Source organism: Culex pipiens, chromosome 2, assembly GCF_016801865.2.
Source record: "Culex pipiens pallens isolate TS chromosome 2, TS_CPP_V2, whole genome shotgun sequence".
Classification (NCBI taxonomy): domain Eukaryota; kingdom Metazoa; phylum Arthropoda; class Insecta; order Diptera; family Culicidae; genus Culex; species Culex pipiens.
The window spans coordinates 93,094,857-93,122,631 of NC_068938.1; the positions used below are offsets into that span (position 1 = coordinate 93,094,857).

Sequence of the window (27,775 nt, forward strand, 5' to 3'; positions counted from 1 at the left end):
AGCAATCCACTGTAACGACCCCCGGGTCTTTTGTGGTCTCTGTTGCAAGTTTCTGCTCATTTCTAGGCGTCCGAAGATTATGTGTGGTGAGCCACTCAAAACCTCTTTTACGCAAATGGACCGACGTTTTACTTCCCCATCCGATAGAAGGCGTGATCAGGCAAATCTCGTCTCTAAAAATGCCACCGGGTCCGTCTGGGATTGAACCCAGGCCATACTGGGGTTCAAAGGCTATCACGCTAACCACTAATCCACCGGACACCGGAAAAAATACACTGTAACAAAAAAACACAACACTTTTATGAGATTTTTTGATTTTTATGTTTAAAAGTCAAATTTGAAGGTGAGCCCACGATTTTTTTTCGTTCAAAATTTTTGTGAAAATAGCCCAAGATGTAACAAAAAGACTCACGAAAAATGCAGGATGGAGCAACTCACTTAAAATAGTACAAACATCATTTACTGAAACTGTTTTTTTTTTTCAAAAGTGCTCTAAACATCAAAATTTTCAAAAACCAAACATGAGAGTCGATTTTCCAGACAATTTTACATAAAAGTCTCAATATTGACCATTGTCCTAACTCCAATCCTAGTAAAATTACAGCGGTTTTAAATAAATGTTGAAAAAGTAGGGTTTTTGATGATTTTTGCCAATTTCTACACGACAGACTTGATTTTTCAGTCTTGAAAATATTTTTACCGGAAAGCTCGTCCAATTTCCCATAAGTTTGTCTTAGACCACATTTCAATTGGATGTATGGGCTTACAGATATAAGCTAATTTACTGTCCAGGTTACTATACTACACTGAAAAAAATATTATGTTTTCAATTATGAGCAATGTAATTGCAATTGTCTGGAGAATTGACTCTCATGTTCGGTTTTTGAAAATTTTGATGTTTAGAGCACTTTTGAAAAAAAAAACCGTTTCAGTAAATGATTTTTGTATTTTTTTAGGTGAGTTGCTCTATCCTGCAATTTTCGTGAGTCTTTTTGTTACATTTTAGGCTATTTTAACTCATCTTCAAATTTGACTTTTAAACTTAAAAATCAAAAAATCTCATAAATGTGTAGTGTGTTTTTTTTTGTTTCAGTGTATTTTTTCGGAAAGCTCGTCAAATTTCCTACAAGTTTGTTTTTGACCACTTTTTGATACGAAGCAACGGCTTCGAGATACAGCAATATTTAAATTACGAAAACCAAACATATTGAAAACACTTACGCCCTTCTCAAATGTCATTATCGAGTGTAACTGGCTCCATATACACAAAAATGGCTTATATAAGCGTAGGATAACATGTCTACAAAGTTTCATTGAAATCGGAGAGGGTCGGGTACAACCGATTCCCTATTTGACATGGAATTGCTCTCAAGTGATTATAATTAGGGTGAGCAGACCTTCAAATTAAATGACTCATTAGAAAGTTTTCGCAATCCTAACAATGAGTCACATGATGAATCCAACTTCAACTTTTAAAAAGTAAATATTTTTTTGTAAAAAGCTAAATCTTTTGTGAAAAACGCAGATTTTTGATTATATTTCGAGTATCTATGTAAAATAATCATTTAACATATGACACAACATTTGACCAATAGGCTGGGCTGAATTCAAAATTTGAGTTCATTCTGACCACGGCAACCCCTCCCTCTAATCACTTGAAGTTTGAATGGGAAAAATCGTCAAAGTGTATGAAGAAAAGTACAACCGTCTGCGCAAAAAGGGTCCTTTTCAGAAGCTAATAAGTTTTTAGCCAAAAATCTTAAAAATTTCAATTCTTTATTTATACATGTAGAGTAAGGACTGCTCCTTTTAAATTACTACAATCAGAGTTCAAGAATTGAAATTAAAATATGATGTCTTCGGAAAAGTTGTTCAAAATTTTATGAAGATTCTACTCATGAGAATTGATAGAGATTGGACGACTATTCTTCACTGGTAAAAAACGCAAATGGACAAATCACATGGTCACAACAGTTATTTTTTCGAAGACACCAAAGTCAATAATTTTAAATCAACTGTAATCATTAGTAAAGAGCTTTGTAGCTATTTTTGCTTCAAAACTTTGAAATAATTGCTCAAAGTTTCTTGTTTTTAGTATTTTGCTGATGAAAGTCTTCTTGATATATCTATTTCAAATTTGATTAATCGTTGTAATTGGTTTTTCTTGCATTTGTATTTTAAATAATTCCGAATATTTGTAAATTTGTAATCTTTTACATTAAATAAGTTTTAAGTATTTCAATATAAGTTGAGCATAAAATGGCCAGTGAATCCGCTTTGTAAATGCCAGCCCCGACACTCTTTAAGAGAGTTTCTCTCAGGAACTGGGAAATATTTACTTTTTTACTAAAACTATGCATAAAAAACATAAAAAATATATACAGTCTAGACTCGACCTTTCGACCCTGAACCGGAACCGGAAATTTTTAAAACACCAAAATTTGAATATGGTCTGATATACATTAGGCTGGTACAAATATTTTTAAAAGTTTTTGTCACCCCCCCCCCCCCCCCTTCAAAATTGGCCCGAAAAATCAGGGGGCAAAAAAAATATTTTTACAATATACTTCAAAATTTCAATGAAAATTCAAGTGCAACCAGCTGAAATCAAATTAAAATACATTCTCCTGCGTTTAAAATCATTTTTAGCATGTTTGGGTTTATTAAAAAATCTTAAGATTTTTTGAAAATTTGCGATGCAAAATCTTTTTTTTCGATAAAATTTTTGTTTTTGTCAGATCTTAGATTTTTTGAAAACTAATGATTGCAAAACAACTGAACTAGTGTAAAATGCATTTCAAAACACTTTTGTCATTTAAATGTGAAGACTATGGCTTGTTATTTAAATTTTTATATTTTTTTATTTTTTTGCCCTTCCCCCCTTGACCTCGGCCAGGGCCGAGGGACAAAAACTTTTTTAAATATTTGCATCGGCCTTAATCAAATTTAGTTTCGATTAAAATCTTATTTTACCAAAAAAAAATGCGTTGTTGTACGCATATTCTTATCAGTATTCTTATTATTTCCAATTTAAAATATTGAAGTTTATGAAAAAATATATCTTTTCTCCTTTACTTCTTGACTCATCCCTTTATCGCTGAATAGTTGTATTTAAAAAATCCATTTGAATCAAGTGCCTCCAAAAACGATTAACTTTAATTTAAGGTAAACGGAGTAAAAACTGTAAGAAATTTAAATTTAGTTTATTTCTGTACATTTGTAGCCAACAATCCAAGTTTCGTTTTGTTTTGCTATTTTTTTAATCAATGAAATAATTCTGAAAAATAATAATTTAAAATGATAAGAATTCAATTCAAACGAAAACAGTGTATTTGGAACAACAATTTCAAAAAACCTTAAACCTTTCTTATTTAAAAAAGGCAAAAAGACAAAAGCAATAGTTAATTATACGTTGAGTTAGCAACATTGTTGTGTTGCTAATTTTATTTTAAACACTAAACTTAATTATTCCATATATCATATACAGCCTACTATTCGGAACTAGCCGTCGCGTACCGAACGTAACACAACGTGGGACAGATCTGACCCGCGGGACGAAGATTGAAGATTCGGTTATCCAAAGTGATTTTTTTTTGTAATTTGTAAACAAAAGCTTAAATTGAATCAATGTTTGTAAACTTCAACCCTGCTTCACCGGCCTCTCAAAGTGCACCAACATAACCGTAACCGGTTTTACACCTCGTTCTCTAGCCAACGGTATCATGTGTAAAATAGTATTTCTTTAGCACTAAATTCTCTCTTACAATCGACCACGTGCCGTGGGAACAAACTCTCTTGCTCTCGCAGTGAACGAGAGCACACAACAACCTTTAGCTTGCGGCGCACAACAAAAATTTATGTTCTGCTGTTTTGCACGCTCGCACATCGTCCCCCTCGTATGAAAAGTGAGAGTGAAAGCTCTCTCTCTCTTTCTCTTGTTTGTTTACTCAGCCACACTCTCACTCTCGTTCGAGGCGCGAAGCTTTTTTCGCCAACGAGCTTTCGCTCTTGTTCGTTAGAGGTGGTAAGGGTGGCCTCGGCACCATCTGGCCCGTTCCATATATTAAATAGTAGCGGATGTAAACAATCCGCCAGTCAGTGTCAAAAACCTCCCCGGTGAGGACCAAACCGAGTGCCAAGTGTGTTTTGTGCGAGGCGAAACCCGTCCCTCAAAGCAGCGGAAACCATGAAGCCCCGATGGAATCTTGTGGTTAGTGTTTGAAAATTGATAATTTGTTTTATATTAAGGGAAAATAGTTGTGAAAAGGTGAACACATTTGAACATGGTTGGTGAAATTGCAGAAAAAGTTTAAAAATTATTCAAATGCATGTGCATTATGCAATTTGGTGGAATCCGCAGAGGTTTGCTCTGCTCATTAACATGAGGACTCTGAAAACTTGAACTGATGAACGCAAAGTTACCACTGTTTGAGTTGGGAAAGAAGTGTGACTGTGATGATAACACGTTTCTCAATATGATTTGATAACAGCTGTTTGAGAAGATTAAGAAAAAAGTAGTCAAAATCGTCTAAACAAACATTTTTGAATTGTGATAACACGCAGTGAACAATTAATACATGATAAATCAAGTACAAGTGGAAAGTTTGATCGTATCAAACGTAAAATAGAATTTCGTCAAATTACGAACCAAAACCTTTATAAGTAATGATAGTTATCTAATCTCACCCAAGCGAAATTATCAAATGAAACTTAATTTCTCCAAAGCCTGTTAACGAGAGATTTGCACCGGCTTAAGCGACGAACCCGCTGTTTACGTTTAAGAAAAAAAACCAATCCGGTTGTGGATAATGAGATTTTTGTTCCGTTTGTTCGTTATTTTTTCCTTCATGAATTATTCGGAAACACAAACTTTAACATTAAAACCGGCAATTTCTGCAGCTGCTACCACCGACAACTCATATTAATTTGTATGAAATGAGATACTTCTGTCTTCTGCGGTGTGTTGGTGTGCAGAATTATTAAAGGAAGCAAATAGTAAATGGGTGCGCGTGAAAGTGGAAGTTTGATGTGATTTGCGGGCGCCAGCAGATGCGTCTCAATTTTAAACCGGCCGTTGCGCAATCGAGCTTTTAATTGGTTGCGGCTTTGGTGGTTTTTGCGTGCAAACGAAAACTCGGTCGAAAGTGTTTTGATTGCGCGATTATGATTCGCACCTTTTTGCTCTGATTTTGAAGGTCTTTGGAAGAGAAATATAGAGCAGTGGAGGTTTGATGTAATGATGATCTAGTTGATTCGGACGCTCAATCATCGATAGTTAATTAATAGCTCTTGTTTTGCCTGGACTTTTTTTAAAGTAAATGAATAAATAACGTTGAGATAATGTTTTCAAAGCTATAATGGAACTGTTTTTTTTTATTATAATTATCATGAGACATTTCAATCAAGATTTATTTATCAGTTTGATCATTCTCATTTAGGAAAAAGTTACTACATTCCTAAATATTAATTTTTTAATCTAATCTATAACCTAAAATATTTGCTTAATCTCTGATCTAATTTTCATATTGTGAAAACTTTTTCATGTCCGATTTGAAAACTTCTATTTACACAAACGAAAACAACCAATTGTTTATGATTATGTTAAAATAGATTGAAGAAACAATTCAAAATTTCGACTCCGACAATGACTCTGACCATGTCTAATGGAGATGAATCTGACCCCACTGGGTTAGATTCTAACTCCAGCAACAAGTCATAATCTCCTAAATGTTGTTGAAAAAAGCCGATTCTGTTGTAAACTTTGGTTTCTCTGGATTTGTTGTCTTTTGCTTCGACTCAGAGTACTCGAACAATACCAACTTCGACTTCTGACTTGACCGGCTCCGTGGCTCAAAGGTTACGGCTTCTGCCTCACAAGCAGAAGGTTCAGGGATCAAATCCCGGTCGGTACATTTGATATTTGGAATCATGAATTGGAACTTTGAATATGAACAAAAACGGAACTTGAATCAGATGGGATTCGAACTCACACCTTTGGATTGATGGTCTGGGACTCTAACCAGTCGGCCATCTGAAGGTTATCAAACATGATGTATTCTTCTCATATTAAATCCGCTCTGATCCCTGATTTGCCTGAAGGGATTGGGAGTCTTAAGATAGATCAAGGATCCGTCTGGTGCTTGCTTCTATGTTAAGGTGGGGCCGGACAATGCCCAACGACCTCGGAATTGGACCGTTAGGATCTCTGCCATAAAATACATAAAATTAATGACATCTAAAGATACATGACTATTAGACATAGCTGCAAGGATCCTCCAAAACTCTATTTAGATCTTAAACTAAGTTGATGTTCAAAGCTAAACCTGAAAAATAAACTGAATTGAATTGAATTGAATATATTTTTTTTAAATAAAAGCTTAGAATTTTGTATTTGAATATATTAGGTAAAATATCCTGAAAGTGCGAAAATCGTTAGAAAACGTCAATACTTCGAATATGACCACCCCAATCGACAAACAAAAAATATAGGCCTAATTATTTAGACCAAGAAACTCCTACTCCAAATCAGATTAGGCCGTTGCAAATATTTTTTAAAGTACATGTCATTCCCCCAACCCACCCACCCCTCTTCAAAATCGGTCCAAAAAATCAGGGGGATGAAAAAATATTTTTTCATAAAACTTCCAAATTTTTATGGAAATAGAAGTCTCATCAACTAAAAACCAATTGAAACACAATTTCCTGCATTTAAAATCATTTTTAGCATGTCTGGGATCGATCAAAAATATTTTGAATTTTTGTACAATTCCGTTGCACAGTAATGCAAAAAGTTTTTTTCGGCTTAAAAAAAAGGTTCGTCAATACTTAAATATTATGAAAACTAATGATTGCAATACAACTGGGCAGGTGCAATATACATTTTTAAACTTTTTTTTCATTAAAATCTAAATACCATGGCTTGCTATTTAAATTTTCTTATATTTTTTTATTTTTGCAAGAGTCGAGGGACATAAACTTCAAAAAATATTTGCAACGGCCTTACTTTTGATCTGGATCCGGCTGGTTTGACGTAGAATCACCGAATAAAAAGTTTCTGCAATTTTAATATGTTCTTAATAAAATGGAACATTTAATAATAAAAGGACATTTAGAATGCCAAAAAGCGACGGCTAAAATTTGTAAGAAACACAACGACTATTAAAACAGTTGTTTTTCTTACAAATTTCAGCCTCAAAGTGTCACCTCGGCAGTGTTGCGATCCTCACGCACTCACGCGCTCGTGAGCGCTCATTTTTCGCTCATTCGTGAGGAGGAGCGCTGCGCGAGCTAGCTCACGTTTGCCCACGCTCACGTTTGCTCCGATTTTTTCAGCTCGCGTTTGCCCCACGCTCGCGCTCGCGCTCATTTTTCGCTCACGGAGCGCTCACTTTGGAAGTATCGTGAATTGAATCATTTTTCGTTTTTGAGAAAGTTTTTGTTTTTCAATCCTAGTTAGATTTTTTGCTTAAGGCGCAGCATATCAGTGGAAACATCACTTAGGAACATTTTTATATATTAATTGGAATAGCTTATTTTCATTAACTATGTTTTTGAATAACAAATTGGATTCGCAAGGGTCAAATCATATTGGAGACCTACAGTCGAAAAAAACGAAACTATTGGCACTACGCCCCCCGGGGCATGGCCTTCCTCTAACGTGGGATTTCTGCTCCAGCGCCTCTGACGAGACAGGAGAAACCGGGACCGACGTTTTACTTCACCATCCGATAGAAGCTCAGTGGATAAGGCCCTACCTACAGTCAGAGTTGAAAATATAAATATTTTCGAATTAATCGGCATTACCTTAATAATAGTTAAGATAAGCAGAGACAATTGCTGGGGGATGGGTATGAGCGCGTAAACCAAAATGACTTAAAACCTTACAAAACAATGAATTAATTCAAGAAGATTTATGCTGTGGTATGTTCGAGGCAATGTTATGTGCTTGGATGATTAAAATATAACATTAAACTGTTTTATGTACCTGAACAGTTTGTTGACTACCTTTCCAGCGTGCGGGTCAGAATGAGCAACCATTAAAAAAGGTCATTCCGTTTAATAAATCGATCAGTGCTTTGAAACGGCTGATCATTTTTAATAATGTTAATCTATCTCTTTCTCATTCTAGAAAATAGGGTAAAATTGTTGAAACAGTTCTTTTTTTACAAAACAGCCTCCAAATTGCTAATGTTTGAAACAACCCATTTGAATGAAATAATATAAATTGTCATTGTTTTGTTTTACCACATAAAGGGTGGTTCTTCCCCAAGTAAATTATATTTAACACTTCCGCTACCAAGCCTCTGAAAATATTCAATTACAGATTCAATAAATGATTTTTTGAATATGGACATTCTCTAAAATGTTTTGAATATGAGGGATGATTATAACTTTAATTAAGTTTACTGCTGGTTTTTTTAATGTTCCAATAAAACAAATTTTATTTTTTTGTTTTTTTTTTGTGTTTTCAAAACCGCCTTGAGTCCGGATTCTAAAAACTTAAAATAAACATAATTTGTCAATTAATTCAATTTTTTGTACATATCAGTGCGTCATTTCACGTCAATAAATTTACATTAAGAATGGGTTAGCTCTTTGTTAGCTCACTCAAGAATGAATCATTCTATCCCTTGGCTAATTCTGAATTTAAAATAGAACGTATAATTCGGATCGCCGACTAAATCCTTTTCATTGCTTACTTTTGCTTGTTTGATCACTTTCTTGTTTGTTATTGCTGCCTGTGCTGAGATAGTTCTAGAAACTTCGTTTCACACAGGCAGGTGCTTCAACAGGGAAAAACAACTACCTACTTTTGCTCACCAGCTCACATGAGCGCAAAACGCTCCGGTGAGAGTGAGCGAGCACGAGCTACCTGATAAAAACTCACGCTCCAGCTAGAGCGAGCACTCCTTCCGTGAGCGCTCGCTCATTCGCAACCCTGCACCTCGGTTTCAACGAAATTAATTTTGCTGGATTGCTAAACTTTTAAATTGCTGGAAAAAAAACTTAAAAAAAAATCTTACATGGACAATGACCTACCCCAGTACCTACATGTTTTTGACATATCACTCTTAAGCAGGGTTGCCAGGTTGCCAGATAAATCTTGGAGAGCTAGATTTTTCAATTGCTAGCCAGAATAAAGATTTATCCTTCTCTGTGCCAGATATTGACAGATTTTACCAGATTTTTCACGTTATGACCATTTTGAATAACTTTTCGATTAAAATGATCGATTATATGTAATATGTTTTTCTTTAAAAAAAAATAAAAAAATCAGCATTTTTGAGTCCATAAAGTCAGTTAAACAATCTGAATTCTACAAACTTTTCAATTAATTTATATCCTCCCTCCCCTATACCACACAGAATTATTAGATTTTCGTCTGCCAGATTTTTCCAGATTTTTAATCGATACTTTGCCAGATTTTTCAAATTTTGACCCGGCAACCCTGCTCTTAAGACAACTCTTACTGGTTGAATACTACTTGAAAAAAATATTGAAATCCTATTGATGTCACTTCGGTTTACGGTTTCTATTTTATTTAATGTTTAATTTTGATTGCTTTAAGATATAAGATAATGCAATTAAAAAAAAAAGCTATAAAATGTATCAATCGGACCATTTTCTGACAACTCACACACAATCGGAAAATGTTGTCCAAATCCCTCTTTTTTTTTTTTTTGTTCTGAGGAGTAACATTGGTACCTGAGAACGAATCCGAGGTCCAATTTTAAATAATTTACAGCTTGAAATGGTGATGAAATGTTGACTTAATTTCCGAATTGCATTTCTTCTGATTCTCACAACGATAGAAATATATGCTCTGTCCCATGGAAAATGACTGTTTTATGTACAAAAATAATATTTAAATATGCTCATTACTGAATACAAACACACAAACAAAAATAATGATTTATAGCTGGGAGTGGATCCTACAATTTTCTTCAACAAAATGCACAAAACCTTTCCCCTCTTGACATTGAAGGAGGAACAGAAGAAAACGCAGAAACGTTAATAAAGTAATTACCTCGACAGGCAAGCCGCCAGTGAGCCTTACTCCGGCTTTTAAATTCCAACAGACAGAGAACACCTCATCAATCATTTCGATGCTCGATGTTCAAACATTATCAAAAGGCGATGAACTATGAAGCATGCAATACTGGTGAAACAATAAAACTAAATGTTTTAGCAAAATTATGTTGAAATATGTTCAAATTATTATTACCTTTCCAATTAGAAAAGATTATACTTTGTTCTGGACTAAGATTAAGAGAAATTATATCAAATATTTTCAAATTATGAGTGTCGTCTTTCCGTCTTTTTCCATGTGTATTTCTTGAGTAAAATTTCAAACAACCATTAGTCAAATTCCAAACAACCTATTAGTCATTAGTCATTAAGCAGATTGCAGATAGGACCTTTTGAAAAATTAATCGAGATTTGAAAGGCATTTTCAAAATGAAATATTTTAATAAAATTTTGCGCTCTTTTGTAAATTCAGACAAATATTGTACAGTTAAATAGCATTTTATGATTGAAAAATCATGAAAATATTGTTTTTAGAAACTTTTCTAGTATAAAATAATTGCACAAAATCACTCAAACGGTCTCAAAATTACGTACCGATTCAAATCGAATCCTGTTTGCATCAACATCATCAATTATGATGAATCGTTCAAAGATCACGAGGTCATTCGACAATGTTTTGCGCACCTGTTTGGTTGAGCTCCGGAATGGGTTCGCAAATGGTTGTAGATCTTACGTGATGCAATGAGGCAGAGAGATGAAAATCACAACAGATCTTCATTCATCAACAGTGAGCAGAGTGTGCATCATTTGCCCGCATTATGCAATATTTTCGTCGTATCAACTGTCAATCTTAGATGAAGGTGTTTGGACATTTGGCCAATTTTAGCACTTGCACCTTGGGGTATTTTGTGATTGCACTTTTAAACGACAGAAAAAATAGGGTAACGAAAGACAAACTTCCACATGTTGCGACAAATGGTCGTAATGTCACTTGAAAAAGTGCCACTTAATAATGGCCGTAAACTTGAACATATGCAAAGAGAAGGAAATAACCAGCAAAAACCCAACAATGACAAATTAAGTTATGCTGCCAACGAGTACGGCGGTCGTTGACAGCTGGGTTGACGCGGCTTTTTATGGAATGCACCACCCTTAACTACCTTCTAACGACGACTTTTTGCACCGCTACAAATACCCTTGCTGGGAAACTCAGAGTCTGAGTTATTACGTGCAGTTAGATCACAATCTCCGCACGAAGCCCGGCGGGCAGATGATGCCCGGGTTATCGGCAAAATGTCAGGAAAGGCTTTCTTGGGTTCAAAACTGAGGAACGAGCAAAAATTGCGCAACCTTCGCACTATCGTCTTGTCTTCGGAGAGGTTACCTTTTTCCGTGGAATGTTCTTTATCTTGCCGGGTATCAATTGATCGAGATTATGCAAACTGCATCACACGCACGGCAGCATATCGCCCTAGACTTGTGGTCTTAAGGGCGTACCGCTGAGATTATGCACCTTCGGCGAGGAGGTGTTTCACAATGTGTACCGGAGAAATGTGTTCCGACACATGTAACACACGCACCTAGTACACATATTTGAATGTAGGTTGATCATTACCCACGTAGGCCAGGCCGTTGGCGGCGTTCGAACACAGTAAGTGTGAACCTATCTAGATGAATAAATTAGCACTTCTGTGCTAAAAGATGTAAATCATCTGTGCGGTTGATCGGCATAAGGAGGTGCTGTAACCATTTTCGTGTGATCTATGGGTGTAGGAGATCGCGTGCGTAATTGTACAATGTGCATTATATGGATTAAAATTTAGAAGCAATTATCTATTAAAATGCAATCGGATTAGCTTGCATAACATTGATCTCATAAGACTGAGATCTAAAATTACCAACAAATGTTAAATTTATGCTTACTGTAAAATGCTTTCCTGCATCAAAATAATTTTAAAGAATATTTCACAAAGTTTTCAAAAAAATTTGTTAGGAAAATTTGTATATATAAATTTTACTCTGATTGAAAAGTACTTATACAACCGAATCCAACTCTGTGTGTATTCTCAAGTAGCAAATAAAACATCGCTTTTTTGTTGAACAATTGCTGCACAAGCGTTTTTATACGTTAATAATTGATCAAGTGTCATGAAATTTGGTCAATTGTTCAAATCTTGATCAAAAACTAACTTAATCCACCTATGTGGTTGTTGCCTTCCTCACTTTTTACCAACATTTGGTGATATGATGGGTTTGGACACAAATTCTATCTACAGTCGACTCTCTGGTTGTCAATATCCAAGGGACCGTCGAGGAAGAGAATCATCAGTTTACAGAACGATGCAAAATGAAGACTCGATTGAAAATATTTTTTTCTTGATACCCAGCTATAGGAGAGAATCATGGCAACGTCCATCAAACAAAAACAAACTAATGTCAAACACCCTTCAAAGCTTCGTTTCGCCAAGAAAAATGTCTATGCAAGCCATGAGAAAGTGAAATTATTGACAACCGGAAGAGATTTTTAAAGCAAACAGAATCCAAGGGACCGTCGAGGAAGAGATCCTACAAGCAAGGGAAAATATCGAGGAATGAAGATAATTGAAGTATGCAGATTGAAGGGACTGAAGAATTCATCGATAGATGGAGAATTATTGATATCGAGAAGATCGACAGCCAGAGAGTCGACTGTATATATATACAAAATTTCGACGGTTTTGTTCGAACGCGAATCAATTCAACACGGAACGTCCGATCGAGGTGCTCTTTGTTGCGTTGGGTTCGTATGGTAAGTTCGTGAGTCCAAGGAAGGTTCTTACGCCAAAAAGTTACAACTTTAGCCACTCTGGAACCGATTCCAGAAAATTTGCAGATTGTATGGGAAAGGTTAAAATCAAGTTTTGATCACAGGAGGCCGAATAAGCAAAAAAGTCAAAAACGTCAACAAACGAAAAAAGGCAGAACGAAGTTTGTCAGGTAAGGCTTGTTTCTCAATAAAGAAATACACAAATGTCACTTAAGCGGTCATAACTTGAGACTGAGCGTTGCCAGATCTTCAATGTTTTGGACTCATTGGAAAGGTCTTTCGATTACCTATCCAACGATGGGTTGAATGATGGATCCGGACATAGTTTACATACATTTAAGTGAGATCCGGCATCAAAAAAGTACATAAATATCACTTAAGTGGTCATAACTCGAGACAGGGTTGCCAGATCTTCAATGTTTTGGACTCATTAGAAAGGTCTTTTGATTACCTATCCAACGATGGGTTGAATGATGGATCCGGACATAGTTTACATACATTTAAGTGAGATTCGGCATCAAAAAAGTAAATAAATATCACTTAAGCGGTCATAACTCGAGACAGGGTTGCCAGATCTACAATGTTAGGACTCATTGGAAAGGTCTTTTGATAACCTACCCAACGATGGGTTGGATGATGGATCCGGAAATAGTTTACATACATTTAAGTGAGATCCGGCATCAAAAAAGTACATAAATATCACTTAAGTGGTCATAACTCGAGACAGGGTTGCCAGATCTTCAATGTTCTGGACTTATTGGAAAGGTCTTTTGATAACCTATCCAACGATGGGTTGGATAATGGATTCGGACATAGTTTACATACATTTAAGTGAGATCTGGCATCAAAAAAGTACATCAATATCACTTAAGTGGTCATCACTCGAAACAGGGTTGCCAGATCTTCAATGTTTTGGACTCATTGGAAAGGTCTTTTGATTACCTACCCAACGATGGGTTGTATAATGGATCTGGACATAGTTTACATACATTTAAGTGAGATCCGGCATCAAAAAAGTACATAAATATCACTTAAGTGGTCATAGCTTGAGACAGAGTTGCCAGATCTTCAATGTTTTGGACTCATTAGAAAGGTCTTTCAATGACCTATCCAACGATGGGTTGGATAATGGATCCGGACATAGTTTACATACATTTAAGTGAGATCCGGCATCAAAAAAGTACATAAATATCACTTAAGTGGTAATAACTTGAGACAGGGTTGCCAAAACTTCAATGTTTTGAACTCGTTGGAAAGGTCTTTTGATAAACTAACCAACGATGGGTCGGGTGATGGGTCTGGACATAGTTAACATGCATTTATGTGAGATCCGATCCGCAACTTTGACGCTTTTTTATACTTAACTTTTGAACTACTTATCGGATCTTCAAACAATTCAATAGTGCAGTATGGGGTACCAAACCGGATCAAATGCAACTTATTTGACTCAAATCGGATCAGCCAGTGCCGAGAAAACTTGACAAGAATTTTGAGCACCAAGGGGAATACGCACACACATACACACACACACACACACACACACACACAGACATTTGTTCAGTTTTCGATTCTGAGTCGATAGGTATACATGAATATAGGTCTACGAGCTGTTTTTCAAAAGTTCATTTTTCTAGCAGGATTATAGCCTTACCTCAGTGAGGAAGGCAAAAACCGTTCTTCAACATAGTTGTGTAACACAAATGCCAAATCTAGCATAGGATTACAAATAGTTCATTTTGAAGTTAATTCAAGAGTTCTTATCACATATTAAACAAACGTTCTCTATGCAAGTATGACTTGCACATGCAAAACTAATTTAAACCACGCACATTTCTAATGGATGAAGAGATGTTCATCAACAGTAAAACGTGCGCATCTTGAGATGCAAACGATTTTGAGTGCAAACATGTTAAGTAGCTACACTAGATTACGAGCTAGCTAGCTCGAGCTGTTATAAACAAGAGTTAGACATTATCGACAGTACCCACAGATTTTGTTTTATTAAAATTAAAAAAATACTGAATTTTGAATCGTTAAGTTTATGTCACGATAATTTAATGAATTGCTCCGTTTTTTGAGTTTTGATATTTTTGTCTGCCTCAAAAAAAAATGTTAAAAGGTTGGTTAAAGCAAATGATAATTCCAATTTTAAACATTGTTTATCAAACCTTTCGTTTCCTCAATATAAACTTAGCAAAAAAAATTATTTTCGTAACATGATTTTTTCTAAGTGTTACTCATCTAGCTCAATTTTTTGAATTGTTGTTGTCTTGGAAATTGTGGATCATATTTTAGTGTTACGTAAACAACAATGTAGAAAATTTTTCTTATATTCTGAAAAAATAACAAAGAATACAATTCATGCTTATTTGATATAAGTTGTGACCTGTACCTCAGCAATCAAAGAATGGATAAAAAATGTTAAAAAAGGAAAGAAGAGAAAAACTATACTTTTTTATCAGGGTGAAAAAGGTTGGACTTTTAATTTATTAAAAAATGTAAAAAAGTTATAAGTAACTTGAAAACGATGCACTTTAGAAAATATTCACAACTACTCATTGGTGGCAATTTCAGGTCTGAAATCGAAAAAGGTTTTGGAAATCAATCTTTTAATATGTATTTTGACAGTTTCAAAAATACCAATTTCAAAAGGGTAATTCTTCAGCAACTCACACAGCAGTTGCCCCGACCCCTCTTCGATTTGTGTGAAAATTTGTCCTAAGGAGTAACTTTTGTCCCTGATCACGAATTCGAGCTCCATTTTTTCATATAGGGAGCGGCCGTGGCTGACTGGTTACGGTGTTCGCTTTGTAAGCGAATGGTTCTGGGTTCGATGCTCTACTGCTCCCAACGAGAAAGTTAAGAACACATAAATTTGAAATGATGAATATGAACGAAAAATCAAAGTCGCTCGAGGCGGGGTTCGATTCCCCGTCCTTTGGATTGGTAAGCAAAAATGCTAACCACTAGGCCATGACGACTTGGTGGACTGTAATTAGGAATACTGTTACAGAGAGCGAGTTGTGGCGCTATAACCACGGCAAATAGTGTCCAGGGCATTCGTGGAAATACAATGTCCCATCCCAGAGGGTCTCGGAGTACCAAATCTTCTTAGCATGGTGCTCCCAACGAATACAACCAAAAAATGTCGGAGCGTATGGTGGTGTGTCCCCACGCTTCTTCCTTCCCTGTCGAATCAGAATTGTGTTGTTGTTCGAACACTCAGTGCTCAAACTCAACCCAATTACGAGTCTTCTCTGCGATACGGCTTTACGCAGTAGGCCTGGCCGCTTTAACGCTTGTGATGTTTCAATGCATTCCGATGCAATGGCGCACTACAAATGTTAATAAATGACAAGAAGAGTGCTAGGCGTCATCTAACCTTAGGCACTCTCCAGGATCCCTTCGAAAGATTGGCTGCGCTAGGGTCTGATTAGATTAGATTAGATGATCACGAATTCGAGCTCCATTTTTTCATATCTCGTGACGGAGGGGCGGTACGACCTCTTCCATTTTTGAACATGCGAAAAAATACATGTTTTTCAATAATTTGCAGCCTGAAATGGTGATGAGATGGAAATTTGGTGTCAAAGGGACTTTTATGTAAAATTGGACGCCCGATTTGATGGCGTACTCAAAATTCCGAAAATTTGATTTGATGAAAAATAATTCCTTGCATTAAATATTCTGAAATTATGAATGTAAAATACATATTAGACGAAAAATGTAATGGAGCGTGGACAATGGACAAGCCATCCCTTCCCTACATTGTACACAAAGCGTTCATCATCCCGGTACAAGAATCGAACTCACGACCTCTGAATTGGAAATCCAGCACGCCGTTAGTCGAAACCCATCCCCTACTGTCAGTATTCCTAGTGAGCAAATTTGTTCTTTAAATGGATCTGATTTCACCTTCCGCTTACAAAGCGAAACCCGTAACCTCACGGCCAAGATAGCAGCGTCTAAAAAATGCAAAAGATTAATATTCAAAAAAAGTATTCGTGATCTTCCACTATTTTTAAAGTTTTTAATTATGTGAAATTTGGTGCTTGTCATTTTAAAAATATCTGGTAGAATTTTGTTGAAGTCAAAAAATTGCATCAAACCGTCCATTAGCAAATGGTTGCTCGTGTATGTAATATATCCAGTTTTACATAATACAAACCCTTCCATCAAATGCACACGCCATGTCACGTGAGCGTTAATCCAGGGCGACATATTGTGCCAATAATTTGAATACACAAGGAAATGGGAAATAATTATGATGCGATTCAAAGCATATGAAAAAAAATAAAACAAAGTATCGCACACGCATAACAATTTCCATCACGAAAAGCTCGCCCGCCGAGTTGCGATCGGAAAACGAACCTTATTGTTTAACGACAAAGACGACGACGACTAAGTCGAAGCCGGGCTGTGATAATGAATAAACTGCAGTTGAATGAAGAACCAGAGGGCGAAGAAGAAATAGAAGAAAAACATTCCCGCCACGAGACAGAGCATAAACAGCGATTGCGCTTGGCGCTGGCAGTGAAATGCAGTTGAATAACTCTCAAATGTCTTACTTGTTGAGATAGTTTTTTTCAAGAATATTTAAAAAAAAAATATTTTTTGAAATTTATCAGTTTTACTACTTTACTCAAAATAAAAAATAATGAATTAATCTAAAGTCTTTTGCTAATGATTTTGTTAAAAATTTAATAATAAACCAGATCAGGGATACAACAGTGCGTCACTCATGAAAGCGGCCGGTACTACTGAGAGAAATGTTATATTTTTTCACACCGTGATGCATTTTTCCAGGCCCTTCGACGGGGCAGCATAAATTTTATGTAATTGTGCTCAAACAATAATCACGTATTGGTGGGTTTAGGACTTTTCTAGAAAGAGAGAAAAAGACACCCATTTGGACGGAGAGGGTTGGCAGTGGGTGTGTGTGGAGAGCTCCACGCGTAATAATGTATTGTTAATTGTGGCACCACGTGGTTTGAAACCCAAGCAAGCAAAGTGAGTGAGCACGTGGGATTTCAATAAACCAGTCCAGCTTCGAGCCGTTTTGCAGTTGATTCGATCGTAGAAATTACATAAGAGGCGTTTGATGGTGATCTTTCGGAGGTTATTTTATACCGCTGGAAGGGTCGTTTGTGTACATTTTTTTTCTGCTAATTCCAGTAATTTGATACGCTTTAAGTAATGCGTCGAAATAAGCACTTGCCGATTGAGCTATTTCTTATGAGCACTAATTAATTTGTAATTAGATCGCTTTATTGTGCCCGGCAGGAAGTTTATGGTAGCGATGCTTTGATTGATGTTTTTGTTGTTTTTTATTACTTAATGTTTTTTTACCGCATGTAAAGAGATTTCATAACAAAGTTTTTTGTAATATTTAATTTCAATTGATTCAACTTTAACTAAACACACGTTTCTCAAATATAACTCTTTCAGCATGAATTAACAACTCGGATGTGATATTAATTACTTTTCATTTCATTTTAGGAAAAATATCGGTACTGAGAAGTACTTAAGCATCCATTTGACTTGTATCGAAAAGCAATATTCTAAAAGATTCACTGTGCAACACTTTGGCATTTTTTATTTAAAATATATTTTTTGTAACTCAACATCCTTATCCTCAATTCTGGAAACATTAGAATCTATAAAGAATTGTTGAGTTCAACAAACTTGTTTTTATTCGAGTGTTGTTGTTCCGTAATTTTCTACAATTTTGCAATGACACCAAATCGATCAGAAAAAAAAGCTCTCAAAATACCGATTTCGAATGTTTTTTTTAGAATTTGTGTATGGGAAACTGCGAAAACTGTTTTAAGACTAGACGAACTAAAGATCCAAATTCGCCTCTTTGATCGTAGAGAAAATACTCGCAAAGTAGAGGTGGGTAAAAAAAGAGCGAGCCGCTCAAAGAGCCGGTCCACTAGACCTATGGTTTTCAAGAGATTCTTCTCGTTTTTAGTTCATTTTTAATAATTTATAAAAAGACTAATTAAAAAACACATAAAAATTGCATAAAAACTCACACCAATCATTAAAATAGCCTTCTCGTCATTTTTATTTTTTTAAACATCGAAAGAGCCGTTCAAAAGAGCCACTTATTTTAATGAGCGAGCGAAAATAAGCGGCTCCTGAAAAAGAGCGATTTTGCCCACCTCTATCGCAATGTCAAATAAAAAATTACAAAAAATATCAATTTCTTAACATTAATTGCATTTGTTTCAGAGTATCCAAAAAAAAACAATATTTTTTTATTATATGTACTTCATTTGTAGTTTTTTCCTTGCCCCTTTTCCTAACACATGTTTAGAAAACTTGTCAAAACGATTGTAAACTATTTAGAATATAATGCATACCGTTGTTTATACATATTCTATCAAAAAAGGGGTTTCAATCTTTATTTTTTCCCAAATACTGTGTTTTGAGACCACAGTTCCAAAAAAAAAGTTGTGAAACTTCAAATAAAAATAAACCAATTGATATTTTGCAAAATTGTAACAGTACTATAATTGCAATAATGTATAAAGCATTTTGTAGTACTTTTTTATTTTATTTTTTTATTTTGGGCATGCAATTTCATGTTTTCCACTATCTAAAATCTCTGTGATATTTTACTTTAAAAAAACTGATTGTTTTTATAAATCAGTAGAAAAAATAAAATGCGAAATCAGAAAATTAAACCAGAAAAATTGTGGAGATAACAGATAATTTTCAACTTAAGCAAAAAACAAAATTCAAAATTTTTTTATTGTTCAATAGAGACAATAATAAATAGCGTTGTGCAACAGAATCAATTGGAATAATTAAAAAACCTTGAGGCTTAGTTAGTTAGTTGTCTTTATTAAGGAGTCTTTCGGCTATAAACGCTGGTTCAGCTCGGCACCTTGAAGCTTTTAATAATTAAATTTTTGAACTGTAATTGAAACATCAGCTCAATTTTCATCCAATTGCCATTTTCTTGAGAATTTTTTTTTTTTTGATATTTTGGAACTAGATCTGTTTTAGAATATAAAGCACATCTTTAACCAATGAATTATTTTTCTTTAAAATTTTCGGTTTCCTGAAACAAATTTTTGACAGCTCTCAACATTGTTTGTGTTTTGATAACAAACATCTGATCAAAATATGAATTGTGTTCTAAGTGTAAATATGTAGGTGAATTGAAATGGAAATGGAAAACAAGATATAAACAAAACCAAACTGACAAAAAGCACAAACCTTCTCTTCTAGCCTTACATTTATGGTAAAAAATATATTTACAGAAGATACTTTTTACAAAAGCTAGTGTTTTGGAAAAAAAAATGTCTAATTTAATTTTATCTGATCTAAACTGAACTTTGTCAACATCTTGAATGATGCAGTGTCAATTTGTTGAGGATTCCCTGATTATCGTTTTCTTCAAATACTTTTCAAAATATTTGTTCATTTTCGAAAATCTTGCCTCTTCAACCCAGAGTATTGAAGCACATCAATAAGTCACGCGACAACTCATTTTCTTAATCCACTGCATTCACCGCCAACGCATTTCCACAATATTTAACATACCACGGCCCTCAAAAAATATGGAGAAACAAAACAAACCAGACCACTTAAGCTCCAAACAATCATCATCTGCAGGTCACCGTTACATAACCTCGCCGAAATGACTAACCGCCCCGATCATACCGAATCCGGTCACCTTTGTTCCTTCGTCATACCGCTTTTTTTGCACCAGGAGACATATCTAGGTCATCGGTACAACAAGCCAAGTGAAATGACCCCCAAGGCTGAATACCTGCAAAACCCTCACCCACCCGTGCGGATTTGATTGATGTGGTGAACCTTGAGACTTTTTTTTTGGACAGTTGATCGACCCAAAACACACGTGGTTTGCTTGCTTGTTGTTGTCCAGTGGAACCGGTTTATCACGCGGGAACGGAGGGGTAGGGTTATCCAATGCTTTCTTCGTTTGGTCATACCGGTTCCCCAATATCTCCGTGACGTGTCGTTGTTGTACGCGCACGCGAATCCACCTTCCGCTAAACGCTCGATCACGACGACTTTGTGTCGTATAGTGTAGAGTTTAGTAGGTAAGTGAGCCACAGATGAAGACGTCCATTGAGAGGACGTCCATTTCTTCACATGGGAAGACAGGTTTGTTGGTGTTGCTACATGCAGTCTTCTTTTGCCGCTGCTTTGCACGTAAACTGGTGTTACGTAACAACGTAAGATTTAATATCGATTTGCGATGCCGAGTTGGACACGGGGTATGAAATATGTGGGGAAGTGTGTCTTTGGGGTGGGAGTTGAAGGCTGGTCAGTGGGCTAGTTTTGACGATGAGTCAGACGGGATTGGAAGAATTTATTGGAATTTGATTAGGCCATTAAGTTGTTTAGTCCATTGAATAGACAATGTAAGTTTTTATTCATCTGTTTATTTGCTTTTATAAACGACTAAAAATATTCCTGGAGTAAAACATTCAAATTCTTGGAAAATTAAATTCCAACGTAGAATATTTGTTTAAACCCAAGCTAGGAATGACATGAAATTTGCTAATAAATTATATAGTTATCTTTTTTTGAAGACTAAATCATAAACTGAGATCTAATCAAATTATGCTTTAAAGACATTTAAAAAAAACTGTAAATTTCTGGATAAAAATTTTCGGTTCTTTCAATAATTTGTTGAATTCTGCATTATGATGACAATAAAATAATCAACCTCAGGTATACCGCCTGTTTCGATTCCTTAAGCAAAAATAAGTATCTGTGAAAATTTTGAGCAAAATCGGTCAAGGTTTAAGGGTCGCTACATACATCTATACCCAGATAGATCTTAATCTCAACCTCTCAATATTCAAAATACAAAATTCTCTACTGTTGTAACGTCACGCTACACATTCGCTCGTAGAATGGAAATGAAAGCGTAAAATCCTAAAGGGGAGCTGGGGGTAAGACGGCCACCCCACTGTTTTAATAAGTATACTAATGAATATAACTAAAATGTTTAGCAATACTGTTCCTCATGCTAAACAATGCATAGGGAGTCACCTTTGCCAAACATATTGTTTGAAATAGTATAAAAATAGCTCAAAATAAACAAATAGTTTTCGAACTTGAAAAAGGATGCAATTTTCATGAATTACAACTTAGGCATTTGTGTTAGATAACAATATGTTTTCCTGTCTTCATATATTTTTTCATGTTAAATTGAAGTTTTCCCTAGATTATGTCTCTCGCAATGAGCTATTTGCAAAAAATGTTAAAAAAAATAATTTATTTGGGGGCAAGACGGCCACCCGTAGTTTGTAAATTTTATTTGATATAGGTTATATTTTTGACGGTTTTTTTTTTACTATTAGGACCTACTTGTAGATAAGGTAAAGAGCTTTTAATAAAACTATTCATTTTTAATCAAAATGCTGTAAACTACCGTTTCGACAACATTCTTAACTGTGATATAGCAAAACTCATTGAATAGTATGAAATCCTATCAAACATTTCATAAAAATCGCTAATTTAATATTGTTTACATAATTTTGATTTACTTATTCTAATCGAAACACACAAACTAATTATTTTGCATCAAATTGTGTTTGTTTTGTAGTAAAAATTCACAGTTTTACATAAAATGTGGCCGCAATAATATTAAATTTACTGAGCCAAAATATGAAATTTTTTAAACACCATTTTTCTTCACATTTGAAACTTGATTTTTTCAACCAAAATAGTTATGATGTCTGTTCAACCGACCATGTAGGTATTTGAGTGGATTTAGCAAAGTTATTAAGTTAATTTATAGTACTTACCGTCTTACTCCTCATGGGTGGCCGTCTTACCCCGCGTATTTCATGTATATACGATTTCAATTATTTTTTTTTAAATTGCTGAAGAGTTTTGAAAATTGGTTTTTAGACCAACCAATTTATGTCATTTCTACAATGGACTACTAGTAGAACAATATGTACGTAATTTGAGATCAAAATAATCTGTTGTGTAAATTTTATAAGACTTCTCCCTTAGGGTGGCCGTCTTACCCCCATCTCCCCAACCAAAAACTGATTCTTATGGCAAATTTAACGTACTTTCAGAATCTATAAAAATGTGAAGGTCACATTCCGGCGTATGAAATATATTTTATTTGATATTAGAACCCGTCCCAAACTTAAATATTATTACAGATTCCAATTGGAAATTAAATTTTTACAAGTAGTGACTATGGAAAACTAATTTTAAGTCAAATTCAACATTTGCCACATTGATCACTCCGTGACGTTGCAACGATGTGAGAAATAGCGAAATTTCGACCCTTTTTGGTATCTTAAAAATTAATAAGTCATGTTATTATAAACATTTCTAATTGTTAATCCAGCTGCGATTAGTGATTGAGCCAATATAACAACGAATACATAATTAAAATGTTCGACCTATCAGCCAAAACGTGACATTTTTGTCGCCGGAGAATGTGTCTAAGGTGCTTTCTTTTATAGCCATCGAGTCATTGTCAAAAAACTGAAAAAAGAATCGTCGAATCTTTTTTACGTCACGGCACAATGTGTCATAAGCACTTTGACAGCTGGATCTGTTTTGCAAATTCCGAGACCAAGGCAACTTCAACAAAACCCACAGTATTAGAAACTGTGGAGGCCAGCTTTTGTTTCATGTTTCGAGTTTTGTGAAAAACTTACCCTTTATTTCGAAATTTGCAAAATAGTTCCAGCTGTCAAAATACTTATGCGCCCTTTTCAAATGTTGTTCCAGATTTCGTAGTCGCAACACTATGGGCCACGTGGCCTATAACGAGAACAACCCTTTTCTTCAATCAATCCAAAATACGCCTAATTTTAACAACTCATCGCTGTCGTGTTTACTTGTCGTTCGTGCATTTTGGGCCTAATTGAATTAAGAACGTAATTTTGTGCAGTTTACAATGCCTCACCTTGTGACCGTTACAGATCCCCAAATTCGATTTTAATCCTGAGATATTCAATTAAAAACCAAAAAACTCCGAGCATTTTTGTCACTTTTCATATGAAACAAATTTCAATCGTGTCGTGCTAACTTGGCAAACCCTGAAAATTGATGTTAGTGCGACAACTGACCAAAGGGGTTTCAAGTCAAAACGCAATTGACACAGGTACAAGCTCGACGACCGTAAACAATTGTAATTATGACTCGAGACCTCGGCGATCAAATTAAACCAAACTTTGGGAAAAAGCACAGAATGGTCAACCAAACAAAACGTGTTTGCTATTGTTTACATTGCGAGCTCTTGATTTTGTTTATTCAAGGTCAAACATTAAAACGCGTTTTTATCGAAATGTAAAAAAGCGACAAACGACAAGATAGCACGACAGCGTCGAACTGTTCCAAAGACATGAAATCCTCAAAGCTACACAGGTTTTTTTTTAATAAAATCGCAAAAGACACATCCATTCGCAATATCTTATGCTGTCGGAGCTAGTTTCGAGGTCACACAAACGAAAGATTGATCGTGAATTATTACTTATTACCATATCTTGTTATCACACCGCACGTTCAAATGTTACACATTAGCTAATACCATTATGCGATTAGAGATAACCCATAAAATATTTATTAAAAAAAAAAATACTTTGTCTGTCTCCCCCAAACCGCTAAAGGTCACCCTCGGCATAATACTGCACATCGTCGCTTTAGCCAGCGCTAAAGCAGTCATCGACCAGAAAGCCGAGGAGTCGCAAAACAGCAACGTTGTCCAGCAGCAGTTGGCGGTTGGCGCCAGCGCACAGAAACGAATCGGCTATGACTATCCGGCCCCGGCCGACCCGGTCTCGTTTGGTGAACCGGTGGGCGCGGCCCCGCTTATCGAGGAGCTCCACCAGCCGCAACCACTGCCGGTGATTGACGACATCCACGAGCACCACGTGCACGAGGAACATCCGGATCCGGGCTTCTGGAAGAAGAAGCTCATCTGGAAGGAGGGCTGGAAGAAGATCTGGAAGCCTGGGAAGAAGCAAATTTGGAAGCCCGACTGGAAGAAGATCTGGAAACCGATCTGGGTTCCGACGCAGATTCCCGTGTGGAAAGACATTCAGGTAGGGTGAGGGGGTCGTTGGGCGATACGTCCTCCGCTTGGACGAGACCGACTAAGCTATTCTTTACTGTGACGACAATTAGTATTATATACAGAAGGTTTCCCATATAGATTTTAAGACTCACTAGCACGGACTGAACGATTGTAAGTACCCACTTCTAAGCGACTCTGGGATTGTAATGATGGTATAACAAGGTTGGCTCAACTGACTTGAATCTTTGATTTCAAATCAAATGATCACTTACAAAAGGTTGAACTCAAACCAAACAAACTCTTTAACACCTTGGACTAAAGTTTTTCTGCTCGTTCTACTCGATCACTAACCGCAAACCGCCTCCCACCACCCGCAGGTTCCGGCTTGGAAGCAAATCTGGAAACCATGGTGGAACGAAATCCAAGTTCCGGCATGGAAAGAAATCCAAGTTCCGGACTGGAAAAAGATCTGGAAACCCATCTGGGTCCCCATTAAGGTGCCCGCCTGGAAGGACATCCAAGTGCCAGCGTGGAAGCAAATTTGGAAACCGGTTTGGAAGGAAATCCAGGTGCCTGACTGGAAGGAAATTCAAGTGCCGGCGTGGAAGCAATACTGGTATCCGGCCTGGATCAAGGTGGGAGTGCCTGGGGAAAAGTACCTCGGCAAGGATCACGACGGCTGGGAGTACACCAGCCACGACCTTTGGAAAAAGAAACTGGTTTGGAAGTCGGGCTGGAAGAAGATCTGGAAGACAGGTATAGTTTTGATCCTGCGGTGAAATTGCAACTAGATTGGATTGAAACTTTAAATCTGCAAAAGCACAACTCGTTTTAAACTAATTTTATGTTCCCACTTTTTCAATTATTTTAGAACAAAAGCAAATCTGGAAGACTGACAAAAAGCTCGAATGGAAGGCCGCCTGGAAGCAGATTTGGAAGCCGGGCAAGAAGCAAATCTGGGTCGAGGATAAGAAGCTGGCGTGGAAGGAAGCATGGAAGCAGATCTGGCGAACTGAGAAAAAACAGGTTGGTCATTGAAGTCATTTGTTCGGGGCAGGTTATGAAATAGATTGAAATTTAAAAAAAAATATAATGCATGATTGGTTACTAAACTTCCTTCTTTTTATATTTTCAGATCTGGGTTCCACAGAAGAAACTCGAATGGAAGGCTGCCTGGGTCCAAACGTGGAAGCCAAGCAAGAAGTTGATCTGGGTTCCGGACAAGAAGCTGGAGTGGAAGGAAGCCTGGAAGCAGATTTGGGTGCCCGACTGGAAGGAAATCTGGGTCCCAGCGTGGAAGCAAATCTGGAAGCCGGTTTGGATCTCCGAGTGGTTCCCATCGCCGGATCCTCACGAGCACCACCACCACGAAATCGAATCCCACGGTTGGGACCGGAAGGATAGCGCGGCCTCGGCGTCCGCCACCGATGGCTCCACCAAGGTGCTGTTCAAACGCAGTGAGACTTCTGCGGCCCAACCCAAGGCCGTTGAGGCTGCTCCCGGAGCGACTGCCAACATCACGCCTGCCGTGGTGAAAACAGACACGACGGAAAACAAATCCGAGTTCCGGTTTCCGGTCGCGTAAATTGTTACTATTTTAGCTTCTAAGTGACTAAGCTTTAGTTTCCTTCGTACACACAAAGTCGCCTAGCTGATAACTAGAGTTACCCCCCAGTATTTAATTAAACGTTAAGGTGTCGCGTCCTGTAAATACACTAGTGGAATCGAATGAACGCTACGCTAGGTGAGAGATGTAAAGTGATTAGTTAAAACTTTGGTTTACGACAAGAAATACTCGTACTACTCAACGTTTTGCTGCGACCCGCTAGTTAGAAGAAAAAAGAGGTGATAAAAGTGACTGTCCGATTATATCTAGTATCAATTATCTCATTATCTGTCAGAGCTAGGGCAATTTGTTGATTTAAGTTCCATGAAAGCCATCCATTCATCCGTTACCTACCTTTAAGATTGTTAATTTCCTCATGTGATCGGAAAAAAAACTAAACGATTGAATAAAAAAAAATCAAATGAATTATGGTTTTTTAAATTCACTTGAAAGAAAATCTTTTTTCCAAAGCAAACTAGTGAATTTCTCTGAGCAACTTTTTTCTGTTTGCTCAAGCACAAAATATTGATAAAATTAAAGTTCTATCTAACTATAATTAGACCCGTATTTTATGTGTTTGGCCATTAGGGTGACCTACGCCGTGTTAGGGTGGTCTGAAAAATGGCCATTTTCGTCGATTTTTTTTTGATTGGGTACCAAAATTTGCGTATTTTAATTACGGAAATTTTGATACCCAAACATGTACAGGTCATCGCTGAAATTTTTGAGTTATTGCAGTTTTAGTGAAAAAAGTTGATTATTTGTCGTTTTTGCTATTTTAACGTTTTTGCGCGCAGCGCGTCGAATCCTGTTAATGAACCTCACCCATTTTTTATGTTACCGTAAACTGGGGTCAATCGGAACACATGGAGCGAATTGGGACAGCAGTTTTAACCATGTTGGAGCACAATATTTTGATTTTTCTGGTTGGTTTCGGTTAGAACAGACTCAGACCAACAAAATGTGTACATCCAATTCCAAATTTAAAAGCTCTAAGCTCTCTTTTTTTTAAGTGCTCTAAACACTGCTGTCCCTATTCAGACTGTAGTCCCGATTCACCCCAGATTACGGTACTTTAAATTTTCCGATGAATCCTTTAATAGCAGTTTATGCAACAAGTTGCAAAAAGAGGATTTTTTCAGCACGAGTCGTACATTTATCCAACGAGGTTCACCGAGTTGGATAAATACGACGAGTGCTGAAAAAATCAAGTTTTGCAACGAGTTCCATACAACATTTTTTGCAATTTCGAAAAACAATTGTTCGAAAATTGAGTGAAATTTTAAGTCGAATT

The 27,775-nt window shown here is 36.3% G+C and overlaps 1 protein-coding gene across 1 annotated transcript; it reads left to right on the plus strand.

Moving 5' to 3' along the window:
• Positions 1 to 4,070: 4,070 nt before the first annotated feature.
• LOC120425189 (uncharacterized) lies at positions 4,071 to 26,907 on the plus strand. Its single transcript, XM_052709001.1, has 5 exons — positions 4,071 to 4,210; positions 24,469 to 24,903; positions 25,253 to 25,631; positions 25,747 to 25,901; positions 26,011 to 26,907. Exons 1-5 carry the CDS (start codon positions 4,187 to 4,189, stop codon positions 26,458 to 26,460), a joined length of 1,443 nt encoding a protein of 480 aa, XP_052564961.1. The 5' UTR covers positions 4,071 to 4,186; the 3' UTR covers positions 26,461 to 26,907.
• The last annotated feature ends 868 nt before the right edge of the window (positions 26,908 to 27,775 follow it).

Excerpts from the sequence above, each read along its gene's own strand:
- LOC120425189 (XM_052709001.1), top strand. The coding sequence starts at position 4,187 with ATGAAGCCCCGATGGAATCTTGTG. Across the intron at positions 4,211-24,468 it reads AGCCCCGATGGAATCTTGTG|GTCACCCTCGGCATAATACT; the intron begins GTTAGTGTTTGA and ends AAACCGCTAAAG. Across the intron at positions 24,904-25,252 it reads CCGTGTGGAAAGACATTCAG|GTTCCGGCTTGGAAGCAAAT; the intron begins GTAGGGTGAGGG and ends CACCACCCGCAG.